This window comes from Mirounga leonina, unplaced genomic scaffold, assembly GCF_011800145.1.
Source record: "Mirounga leonina isolate KUSES-001 unplaced genomic scaffold, KU_Mleo_1.0 Mir_94, whole genome shotgun sequence".
Lineage (NCBI taxonomy): Eukaryota > Metazoa > Chordata > Mammalia > Carnivora > Phocidae > Mirounga > Mirounga leonina.
This window is the reverse complement of record NW_023270855.1, coordinates 45596814-45608103: the sequence shown is the minus strand read 5'-3', so window position 1 is coordinate 45608103 and position 11290 is coordinate 45596814. Positions and strand designations below refer to the sequence as shown.

The 11290-nt window shown below is 62.6% G+C and overlaps 1 protein-coding gene across 1 annotated transcript; it reads right to left on the bottom strand.

The window, feature by feature from the left end:
* Positions 1 to 1009: 1009 nt before the first annotated feature.
* Positions 1010 to 8677, bottom strand: COMP (cartilage oligomeric matrix protein). The gene is made up of 19 exons (XM_034997659.1): positions 8566 to 8677; positions 8235 to 8320; positions 7784 to 7835; positions 7150 to 7319; positions 6313 to 6450; positions 5952 to 6026; positions 5699 to 5857; positions 5487 to 5591; positions 5291 to 5398; positions 4926 to 5085; positions 4294 to 4412; positions 4039 to 4091; positions 3754 to 3935; positions 3395 to 3573; positions 3235 to 3283; positions 2694 to 2890; positions 1887 to 2059; positions 1286 to 1425; positions 1010 to 1200 (listed from the first exon to the last, which is right to left on the bottom strand). The coding sequence occupies exons 1-19, from the start codon at positions 8642 to 8644 to the stop codon at positions 1154 to 1156; spliced, it is 2271 nt and encodes a 756-aa protein (XP_034853550.1). The 5' UTR covers positions 8645 to 8677; the 3' UTR covers positions 1010 to 1153.
* Positions 8678 to 11290: the final 2613 nt, after the last annotated feature.

Sequence of the window (11290 nt, the reverse complement as noted above, 5' to 3'; positions counted from 1 at the left end):
AGTGATGCTGACTTCAGACAGTTTCCCCCTGCATTCTGCCCTCTTGGCCAGCCCTCCACACCCTGTCCCAGGATGCCAGGGACACATGGTACCTGCGGGGGAGGGGTGTTGCCAGGGGAGGGTTCTGGAGCTTGGGGGCAATCAATGCCCAACCCATCCTAGCCCATCACTTCTGACCTCTTGCCCACTCGGGACAGGTGGACACAGCTGTGGCCTTTGCCACTAGGCCCCGAGAGGAGGGCTTTGGCAGCCAAGGTCCACCAGCCCCTCTGTGCCCCACCATAGGAAACTGCCCCCCAGGGGGCCGGGCAGGCCCGCTGATATATGCAAACCACTGGTCCGAGCCCTGCTCCGCCTGTGTTCTTCTGTCCCCAGGCTGGCTCTGCCCCCCTCCTCCCCCCAGCATGTACACTCTGCTGTGGATGTCCCGTGGGCCGTGGGTTGGGTGCCCATGGCGGGTGGGGGCGGGCGGCTCAGGGCGCACTCGGCCGGCCCCTGCCCATCCTCTCTGGTGTGGACGCTTTTGTCTTTGTACCTTTGCATCCTTTGTAATGAAACATAATAAAAATCCAATGTTTTCGTCTCTGCCTCCTCCCCTTTTTTCCCCCCACAACGGGGATGGAACATGGGCCTAGTGGGATATGCCAGGTGGGAGCCACACACAGGCACCCCCCCACACACACACATGCATATGGACACACAGGCGGGAGCCCCTCATCCCCAGCCCTAGCCAGCTAGTGGGGCCTAATGTCTGGAAGGGGAAGGACCCCCCACCCCCACCCCAGGATCCTGGAGCAGGCACTCGGTGGGATCCAGGCCCATGACCTTAAGTGGGTAGGATGCAGCAGCAGGCCTGGGGCCTCCCACATTGGGGTTGGACACTCCTAGTCAGGTTGTTGGGCCCTAGCCAGTCAGGAAGGGAGTCAGCGGCAGGCCTGGGTTTGGGGTCCTTTCCCAGTGCTCCCTCAGAGGCCCCACCCCACCTGCAGCAGAGCTCGCAGCCAGCCACTCCAGCACACACGCTTTATTCTGTCCTCTCTGAGCCCCTCTAGGGCAGCCACCCCCTGGAGCCGGGTGTTAAGTTCCCTGCTTGTCGCAGTAAGGGCGGCCACGATGGTGGCCATCTTCCAGCAATGGATCCCCACCCCCATCCCTAGGCCTGCAGCAGCCTCTGAGTCTCGTAGTCCTCTGGGATGGTGTCTGCGGAGAAAGGGCAAGCAAGCGAGAAGGGGTGAGCTGGGGCAGGATGAACTCCCCACCCTCCCTGGCGGGACGCTCCCCTCACCATTGCATCGGTAGCGTAGATTGGCCCAGATGATGTTCTCTTGGGAGAAGCAGAAGACGCCCAGGCGGCCACCCCGCATGGTTGTGTCCAGGACCACGTTGCTGTCGGCCACCAGCTCAGGGCCCTCGTAGAACCGCACTCTGTGAGGAGGATGGGACGGTGAGGCAGGGCCCTGGGCTAGGCCCTCCCTTCTGAGACCTTGGCGTCTGACTTGGAAGATGGGTCCCCTCCTGTCTGGGAGTGGGGGCCATGTGTTCCCCCCTGCCTGGGCCACACTTAGGGCAGGTGGGGCTTCTGAGCTGAGCCTCAGTTTCCCTGCATGAGAGGATGGACACAAAAGGTGCTAAGCAGAGTGCCTGGACTTGCTGGCAGTGCAGAGTGGGGACTGAGAAACAGGGAGTGAGTAGGACCCCACCTTCTATCTGAGGACCTGCTGTGTCCTGGGTCTTAGGAGGAGGGTCATGTTCCAGAGCCAGACAGTTAATCTAATTGCCCGTATCATTCCCATTTTACAGATAAGGGGACTGAGGCCCCCTGAACCGCCAGGAGCCAGGACAGAGCAAGGGACTCCTGGTCCATCGGCAAGGGGTGGGGTCCCCACCTGATGTAGCCCACTTGGGGCCGGTGCTGCAGGAACCAGCGGTAGGATGTCTTGTCCTTCCAACCCACGTTGCGGGGGTCCTTCCATAGCAGTCGCACCTGTGATGCTGTGTCCCCTGTGTGCCAGAGTGCGTTCCGCAGCTGCTCCCCAGGGCCTGTGGAGGACTTCACGGCCTGCCAAGCCCAGGGACGGGGGAACAGAGTCAGAGACCGCACAGGCTACTGGAGCCCCCCAGAACCCTGCCTGCTGGGACAGGTGGGGAGCTGCAGGTCTTGGCAGTGGTGGGAGGCCTTAGGGTGCCTGGATGGGAGACCTGCAAGGAAGCTTTTCTGAGGATCACTTGGAGATTTGTAGGTGGGATATGGGGGGCAGGGATGGTCCGGGATCTCATGAGAGGATTTGGGAGTCCATGGACAGGTTTGGGTTCTGAGAGGATTTGGAAGGGTCTGCAAGAGGACTTAGTGACCTATAGAAAGTCTTGGGTGTCCATGGGATAAACGGGGGGCTAGAAGATTTGGGGAATTTACTACAGGGTTTCAGTGACATACTGGGGTCTAGAGGTTCTGCAGGAAGATTTGGAATCTGAGGAAAAGTTTAGGGCTCCATGAGAAGGTTTTGGGGCCTAAAGGAAGATTGGGGGGCCCCGAGGGAGTGTGTGAGGGCCTGTGGGACCCAGGGGAGGGCTGGGAGGACTCTGAGATCCATAGAATGATGCTGGGGGGCTGTAAAGGCTTTGGGAGTCCGCAGAAGGATTTGGGGCCTCCTAAAGGGCACAGGGACCTAGAGGGCAGGTAGGGCCACAGACACCTTGAGCTGAATGCCGGGTTCAGCTACCGCGCGGAAGGGATTCGCCTGCCAGTATGTCTGCTCCATCTGCTTCCACATAACCACATAAAAGCTGGAGCTGTCCTGGTAGCCAAAGATGAAGCCTGCGTAGTCGTCATCCGTGACCGTGTTCACGTGGAACGTGCCTTCGAAGTCCACGCCATTGAAGGCCGTGTAACCTGGGGGAAGGGACGCTAACTTTACCCCCACCGGAGCCCTGGCCCCCCCCCCCCCCCGCCCCCCTGGAGTCCAAATTGCCTCCTAGGCCCAGATCCCCACCCACAGGCCCTCCCCATCCCCCCCGCCCCCCCAGGCCAGCCATGACCACTCCCCTGAGCCTGCCAACCGCCTAGGGCCACGCTCCTTCAGAGTCCGGAACTGTCCGGCCCCCGGAGCCCAGTCCCAACCTGGCTCTGCCTTTCCTGCGTTCGGACCCGCCCCTGGCCCCGCCCCGCCCCAGCCCTCCTCTGACCCCGCCCCCTTTTCAGCTCGCTGCACCGCCTTGCCCCTCTCCTCGTCTCACCCACAGCCAGGCCAGGGTCGCTGTTCATCGTCTGCACGATCTCCATACCCTGAAGGGGTCAAAGGAAGAAGGGCCTCAGGCCGGCCGCGTGGGCCCTCGGTTCCCCCGCCCCCAGCTTAGGACCCGCTCCCACCACCTCCCGCCAGGGCCCAGTCCCAACCTGGTTGAGCACCACCCAATTGGGATCTATTTGCGCGTCGCCCTCGGGGTCCAGTACGACAGTCTGGAAGGCCCGGAAGTCAGTGAGGGTGACCTCGGCGTTCTCCGGGCACACATCGATCTTGTCCACCACCTTGTCCGCGTCGAAGTCGCCCTGGCACGCGTCGCCCACTCCGTCCCCTGAGAGACCCGAGCGGTGGGGTCAGCGCCAGCCCCGCCCAAGACCTGGTCCCGCCCACATCTGCTATCGGTCCCGCCCACACCAGGTCCCAGCCCCGCCCACACCTGCCCAGGTCTCCACACCTGCCCACGTCTCCACACCAGCCCCAATCCCACCACAGGCCCCGCCCCCGGCCTTACTGTCTACGTCTTCCTGGTTTGGGTTGGGCACCAGGCGACAGTTGTCCCGACTGTCGGGGACCCCGTCGTTGTCGTCATCCTCGTCGCAGGCGTCACCCTGGCCATCGTGGTCTGAGTCCTGCTGGGCACTGTTTGGTACTGTGGGGCAGTTGTCCCGTGAGTCCTGGTGTCCATCCCCATCCCTAGAATTGGTGGGTGGGACACAGAGACAGTGAGATTTCCCAGAGTGCTGGGTCGGGGCCGCCCACCCTCGGTCCCCACTCGCACCCCAGATGGCATCCTTACTGGTCTTGGTCGCTGTCGCAAGCGTCTCCCACAAAGTCGTGGTCTACATCCCTCTGGGGAGGAAGGATGCAGGAGTCCGAAATAGGGCAGGGAAATTCCGAAGCCTCCCACCCACCCCCACCCCCGTTCCAGAGCCAAGGTCATCCTGACCCCACGGAACACCCCCCACCGCGCTTAGACTAGGTTTCAGTCTCCTTAACTAGTCTAGAGCTCATCTCAGGGATCTGACCCATCTGGGGTGTGGCCCGCGCTCACCTGGTCTGGGTTGCTTTTCTGGGGACAGTTGTCGCAGGCATCCCCTACACCATCACCATCACTGTCCTTCTGGTCTGAGTTGGGCACCCTTGGGCAGTTGTCCACCGTATTTCGGATCCCTGCGAGAAGCAGGGGGACAGCACAGGATCCCAAGATGGGGGCGGGGCCAGGCTGACCAGCAAGGCAGATGCAAACCACGCCTCTCCCGTAGATACGAAGTTAAATCAAGTGCTTCTGCACGGGCCCAAACCTCAGAGACTTAATGATGGCCGGCGGCTGAGGGGACTGGCTCTCACAGGGGAAGCTCAGGGGGACCTTCCAATGGCACTGTGAATGTAAAATTGGCACCTCCCTGGCACTAAACCCCAAGCTCACGTCTCTGTGCTCCTACTTAATCCCTGCAGCATCTGACACAGGGTCCACCTTCCCCTCCTCCAAATGTTCCTGCCTTTTACCCTCTGCGTCGTGTCCCGGCTTGCATCTTTCCGCCCACCAGAGCGCAATCGTGGTGCCTGGAGCCCAGGGGAGCTCACCGCGGCGGCTTCCAAAACTAGCCGAGCTCCGCCCCCAGGCAAGCCCCGCCCCTCGCTGCCGGCCCTGCCCTCTTCCCTCCCCTCTGCTGCTGCGCTCACGGTCGCCGTCGATGTCGTCGTCGCAGGCGTCGCCTTTGCCGTCCTGATCTGTGTCCTTTTGGTCGTCGTTCTTCTGGGACCGGCAGTTGTCGCAAGCGTCACCCCACTTGTCACCGTCCGCATTGCGCTGGTCCGGGTTCCGCACCAGCTTACAGTTGTCCTGGGTGACAGGGCCGGGTGGAGGGGGGGGTAGGCCTCGAGGGGCAAACGTCACTCCCCAGACCAGCCCATCTCCGAGGCCCCGCCCCCTCCGCAGAGACACCCTCATCCCTCCTGGACCCCCGAGTCCACATCCTCTGAGGTCACTTTCCTCACCCAAGCCACACCCCCACCCAGCCTTGCCTAGGACTCGACGTTGGCCCCACCTGCTCGTTGAGGACCCCGTCCCCATCGGCATCCGGATCGCAGGCGTCTCCGATGCCGTCGCGATCCACGTCCTCTTGCCCTGAGTTGGGCACCGTCACACAGTTGTCCTAGGGGCGGGCACAGCGGGCATGAGGGGCGTGGTCGGGGAAGCCCCGCCCATCGCCGTCCAGTTCACGCCCTTGAGACCCCGCCCACCTTACGGCACTGGAGTTCTGAGCAGCGAAGCTTCTCGTCAGGGAAGCCGTCTAAATCCGTGTCTCGGCCGCAGAGGAGCCCGTTGCCTGCCCAGCCAACGGCGCACTGCGGGTGGGGTAGTGAGTAGGTGCCCCGGCGTGATCGCCACCCATCCCACCCCACCTCACTCTTTCATACCCATGCCACGCCCCTCCCTGCTCGCCCGCACTCACCACGCACGATCGCGAGCCATCGCGTTCCAGGATGCAGTCGGCCTTCTCATGGCACGGGCTGGGCGTGCCGTCCGGGCAGAAGCGCTGTGAGCGCCGCTTGCAGCCAGATGTCTGGTCGCCCACGAAGCCGGGCTGGCAAGGGCCGCACTGGAAGGAGCCCTGGGCCCGGGCCGCGGGCAGTGAGCTTGGGCTGCCTGCCACTTTGCACCCACCCCCAGTGTCTCGATCCTTCCCCACTCCTCCCGGGCCTTACCCGGGTATTGACGCACACGGAGTTGGGGACACAGTTATGCTGCCCGGTCTCACACTCGTTAATGTCCGTGCAAACCTGGAAGGCAGGGAGCGCAGAGGTCACCGCCCACACGCACAAACCCTCAGGCCTCCCACCCGGTTCACGTCTCCTCTGCATCCTACCTCTCCCCTCCATTCCTCCCCCAACCTCAACCATCCTGATGAGGACCCTTCCCCTATCCATCCCCCAGGCCCCGGTCCTCCACCCCTTCCCGCTGAAGCGAGGCAGGAAAATGGCCGCAAGGCTGGAGGACCAGTTTATTGAACAAAATGAGGCGCCCCCCCCAATTCCCTCCTGGAACCCACCCCTCCATGGCCCTCACCTGCTTGTTGGCCTTGGCGAAGGCCAGCCCCACGCCCTCGTGAGCGGGGCCGCTGTACCCGGGCGGGCAAGCCTCGCAGCGGAAGCCGGGGCTGGTGTTGATGCAGCGGACGCGGGGAAAGCAGGGATGGGCGTTGCACTGGGGGAGGAAGGGCCACGGAGGGTCAGAGGATGCAGGAGGTGGGCCCCCTCGAGAGTGGCGCCTCAGGATTTTTGGGGCTTGAACTTAGAAAATTCAGAGGCCATCAGCCAGCATTTGGGGAGGGGGGTGCCCTGTGGGGCAGAGGCCATCGTCCCAGGGGTCAGGGGTCAGGAGCGACTTTGCCTTGATGGGGCTAGGGGAGCGACCTGGCGGAGAGAGGGGAGTGTCTGGAGGGGGCTGTTCCCGGGAGCCGAAGAGCTGGGTGTTCAAGGGTGGAGGAAGGAATTGCGAGGGCGGGCGTCCCCAGCAGAGGGGGGTAGTGGTCGTCGGGGCGTGCGTGTCCTGCGGGGGAAGCGTCGTCCGGGCGGGGGCCTCGCGGTGGTGGAAGCGCCGCTGGGGCTTGTGAGCCCCGGAGGTGAGGGGGGTCGTCGGGGCGGAGGGCTCTCTGCCGTAGGAGAGTGGTCGGGGCGGGCGTCACTGGCTACGGAGGGGGTTGGTGGGACCGGAGTCACTGATGGTGAGGGAAGTGGTCGGGGTGAGGGCCCCCCGCCGGCAAGGTCGTCCGGACGTGCGCCCCCAGAGGTGAAGGGGTCCTCCGGGTGAGGGCCCTCAGCGGGGGAGGAGATTGTTGGGGAGGTCGGCAGTTGTGGGGGCAGGCGTTAGGGAGATCGTCGGGGCGGTGGGGGGCGAGCGCACCTCGTTGACGTCGACGCAGTGCGAGCCATTGCCAGTGAAGCCCGCGGGGCAAGGTCCACAGCGCGCGCCGCTTGCCGTCTGAGTGCAGAGCACGCCCGGGTAGCAGAAGCCGGGCGCGCACTGGGATAGGGGCCGCACGCTCAGGCCCGGGGTGCGCGCCGGCTGCATCCCTGCGGGGAGTGAAGTGGGGCTGGTCAGGGCCACGCCGGGGGGTGGGGCGTGGGCAGAGTCTATCGGAACCACGCCCCGTCCTGGGGGCCACCCCTGGGGGCGTGGCGAGGTCCCGGGCTTTCTGGGACCCCGCCCCGGACCACGCTCCCTGCCCGCCAGGTTTTCTCAGTCACTGTATCTCCGCGCCCGTCCGTTTTCTGCTTCTGCCTCAGCGTCCCTGCATCTCCCTGCATCTCTCGCACGGCCTCTGCTTCTTTTCGTGTGTCCACCATCTCCCTTCCCATAGTCTCTGTCTCCCCTCCTTGTTCGTCTCTCTCCATCCCTCATCCAATCTCTCCATCTCGGTCAGCCTCCGTCTCTTCCTGCCTCTTTTCCTCCCGGTCTTATCGTCGCTGTCTCTTTGTCTCCCCATCTCTTCTCCAGCTCCCGCCTGCCGCCTCTCTGCCGCCCCAGCGGCGCTCACCGCACGCATCACACTCCATCACTGTGTTTTTCAGAAACGTGATCTCCTTGACCTGCGGTGCAGGGGGGATGGGGTGTAGTCAGCGGGGCCCCATCCCTCTCTTCCTCCCTTGTGTCTCCCCTCCCCCCCCCCCCGACTCCCTTCGCACAGGCCCCCCCCCCCCCCCCGGGTCCCCCCCCCCCCCGCCACCCCGTACTCCCTATCCTCCCCGCCCCTCCCCTCCTTCCCTGGGACTTTAATCCCCTCACGGACCCCTGTCTTCTCCCGCGGAACCTTCTACCCCTGGGACTCCCCTTTCCCTCTTTTCTACAACGTCCTCCCCGGATCTTGGTACCCAGAACCCTGTCCCTCTCCACCGGGACCTCCTTCTCCCATCCTCCCTCCCCTCCCCTCCTCTTCCACGCCTCTCTCCCCTCCTCCGCACTCCCTGTCTCCCCACCCTGGTCCGCACCTGCTGCCGCAACAGCTCCCGCACATCCTGCAACGCGGCGTTGGTCTCCTGAAGTTCCCGAAGCATCTGCGGGCCCAGATCTGCACCTGCGCCGACAGGAGGCGCTGTTGGGGCGTCGGGGTTTGGAGACCCCCACCACCAGTCCTCACGGCGCCGCGGCAGGGACCCGGGACGCCCTCATTCCTTGAACGTCCGCCCTGCTGCCTGCTTCCTCCGTCCTGCACGTCCCGGTGAACAGTCCCCGAGCCCCTGGGAGCCGCGACCCCAGGCCTCACGGGTCCTCCGGTATGGTTGGGGGTCGAGGCCACGCGTGGGGGAAGGGGCGGCTTACCTAGTGGTAGCTGGCCCTGACCCGACGCGCCGAGGGCGACCAGGGTAAGCAGGAGAACACAGGCGGCGGCAGGAACCATGGCGGCGGCGGGGAGCTGGACTGCAGCTCGCTCTCTGCTGCCCACGAGGCCGCGGGGCCTATTTATCCCGGCGGCGCAGCCGGCTCCCGGGACGGCCCACCCCCGGCCCTGCCCAGCGTCCAGCCGCAAGGTAAACAGATGGCACTGGTCTCTGCATTCAAGGCCCCGCCGGGTGTTGCTGAACCTGGACACGGCGGGGAAACTGAGTCACGGGGGAAACTGAGTGTAGAGGTCGGTGGGGCAGGTTGTCAGGTGGGACCACCCTCCAGCCCTCTTTCCCTTATTTACTGAGTGCCTGCTGTATGCCAAGAGTGGGACATGGCTGAATACGAGGTGATCCCCGTGGCGTCTCCCCTCAGCTCTCACTTGGGGAAACAGAGTCAAGAGAGGCTAAAGGTTAGCCTCCACCCCCGCCCTCTGCTTTAAGTCAGGCTGACTGGCCCTCCACTCTTTCCTCACTTGCTTCAAAATGTGGCAAATGACATCTTTCTGTGCTTCAGTTTCCTCCCCTGCACAATGGAGGTAATAAGTATCATTGTTAATGATTATCATTATTATAGGAAAACGGGGAGTCAAGTGAGAGCGGGGACTCTTGGGTTCCCTGCCCAGGTCTAGAGGGTTGCGAGTGCCTCCCCATCCGCTTTATGGTCTTCCCTCTCTGTGGTTCTCTGGCTGGTGAGTGGTAGGTAGGGACGGCTTGGCCCGGAGCCCACGCAGTTTCCCAATCTGTGTAATGGGCTGTGTGGAGGTCCATCCTCAGCAGGGGAGCGCACAAATTCAAGGGCTCCAGCAGGAGGAGGTCTGTGGGGGGTGGCCAGGGCTTCTGTTTGTGGAGACTTCGCCATACCTTCCGAGCTCCAATCCAGCTCCTGTGGGCACAGCCTGTAATAAAAATAAAAATTACTGCTAATCAGGAAAATCGTCCCTCCCAGCGCAGCCTCAGCCTCGCTCCTGAGCTACAAAACATCTCGACTTTCTGGAGTTAACCCTCTCCACCCCACCCTCCAAGTGCTCGAAGCCTCTATTGTATAGATCAGGAAACGGAGGCCCAGAAAGGGGAAGTGGCCGGCCTAAGGCCACCACGAGGGGCAAGGGTGAAGTCAGAGTAGGGTCATAGCCAGATCTATTCTCCTGGGAGGCTGCAGAGAAGTCACCGAGGGCTTCCCAGAGGAGATGGAATGGAAACCTCAAGGAAAGGAAGGACTCAGATAAGCAGAGGAAGCACCTATGGCTTGGAGGTGGGGAAATTTCAGACACATTAATTTATTCTACAAACACACACTGAGCACCTACTATGTGTCATGTCCTAGGCCGGACTCTTGACACAGGATGAACAAGCCAGACTGGGCTCTTCCCTCGAGGGGAGACCAGGTTGGTGGGGAGGCAGCTGCATAATCACCCAAAGGGGCCAGAGCTGTGATGGGGATACACAGGCAGCAGTGGGAGACCCAGTGAGGTGCCTGACCTAGCCTGGGGTGGGGTGGGTTGGGTGGGGTTGGGGGGAACCTGGGTAGGCTTTTCAGAGGAGGAGGGAACACTAAACTCGGACCAGGAAGGTGAGGAGGACATGGCCAGGCAAAAAGATGGTGGTATGCATTCCAGGTAGAGGAACAGAATATGCAAAGGCCCTGAGACAGAAATGAGCCTGGTCTGTTAGAAGGAATGATCTCAGCGTGGAGAGATGTTGGGGCTCAGAAGATGCAGTGCCAGTGGTCCGGAGCTCAGGCTGTCTTCTAGGGCAATAGGGAGCTGCAGAGGGTGAGTAGGAGGGGTTGGGCCTGGCAGGGAGACTAGGTGGGAGCAGTCAGCCCCAATGTGGGCATTTCTAGTGAAGCCTGCGCCCTGACAGTGCCCACCTTGCCTGCTGCCTGAGGCCGGGCCATGAGCTCACCTCCTGTTTTCCTTGGCGCCCAGCACACCTGGGGGCCGCTCCCGGCTGGCACTGGAGTTCTTGGGAAAACCACACCTCCAGCAGGGCCTGTGGGCTTGCGTGTGCCTCATGCAGCTGAGACAAGGGCGCATGGAAGCCAGGCCTCTGCCACAGGCTGGGCACGAGGCTGGGACTTGGACGCACGTGGCCTTGTTCATGGCCAGGCCACGGGGAGATGCAGGGAAGGGCATTCCAAGCAGGGGGAACGGTAAAGGCAGAGGTCCTGAGGATGTCCCAGTTTGCAGATCAGACAACAGAGGCCCAGAAAAGCAGTCTGCTTTCACGATCCTGCCTCCTGGATCTCACCAACCCTGAAATCCTCCTTCCAGGCGGTGATTCCTTCTCTCAAGCACACCACACCACTCTCACATTACAGAATAACTTACTCCAGGTGTCCTTCCCGGTCTTCGCAGATACTGTTCCCCATCACCCCAAATACCTTCTTCCATCCTTCAAGTCCAGGCTCCGATGCCTCCTCTTCCATGGAGCCCTCCGTGCTCTTCCCGGGCTGGGCTCAGGGGCTGGCGGCTGTATGACAGCCCTCTGGGACCCCTGGCAGAATATTCCTGGCAGAAAAGGTTGGGATGGCCTGACTCTGGGAACTGGGATTGTCTCTGTTTCCTTCTGTCTCTCACAGCCTGGGGATCCCTCGGTGCAGAGAGAGGAGGCTGGTGAGCTGTGAGGTTACCTACTAGGATTAGCATGTCACTTCTTAT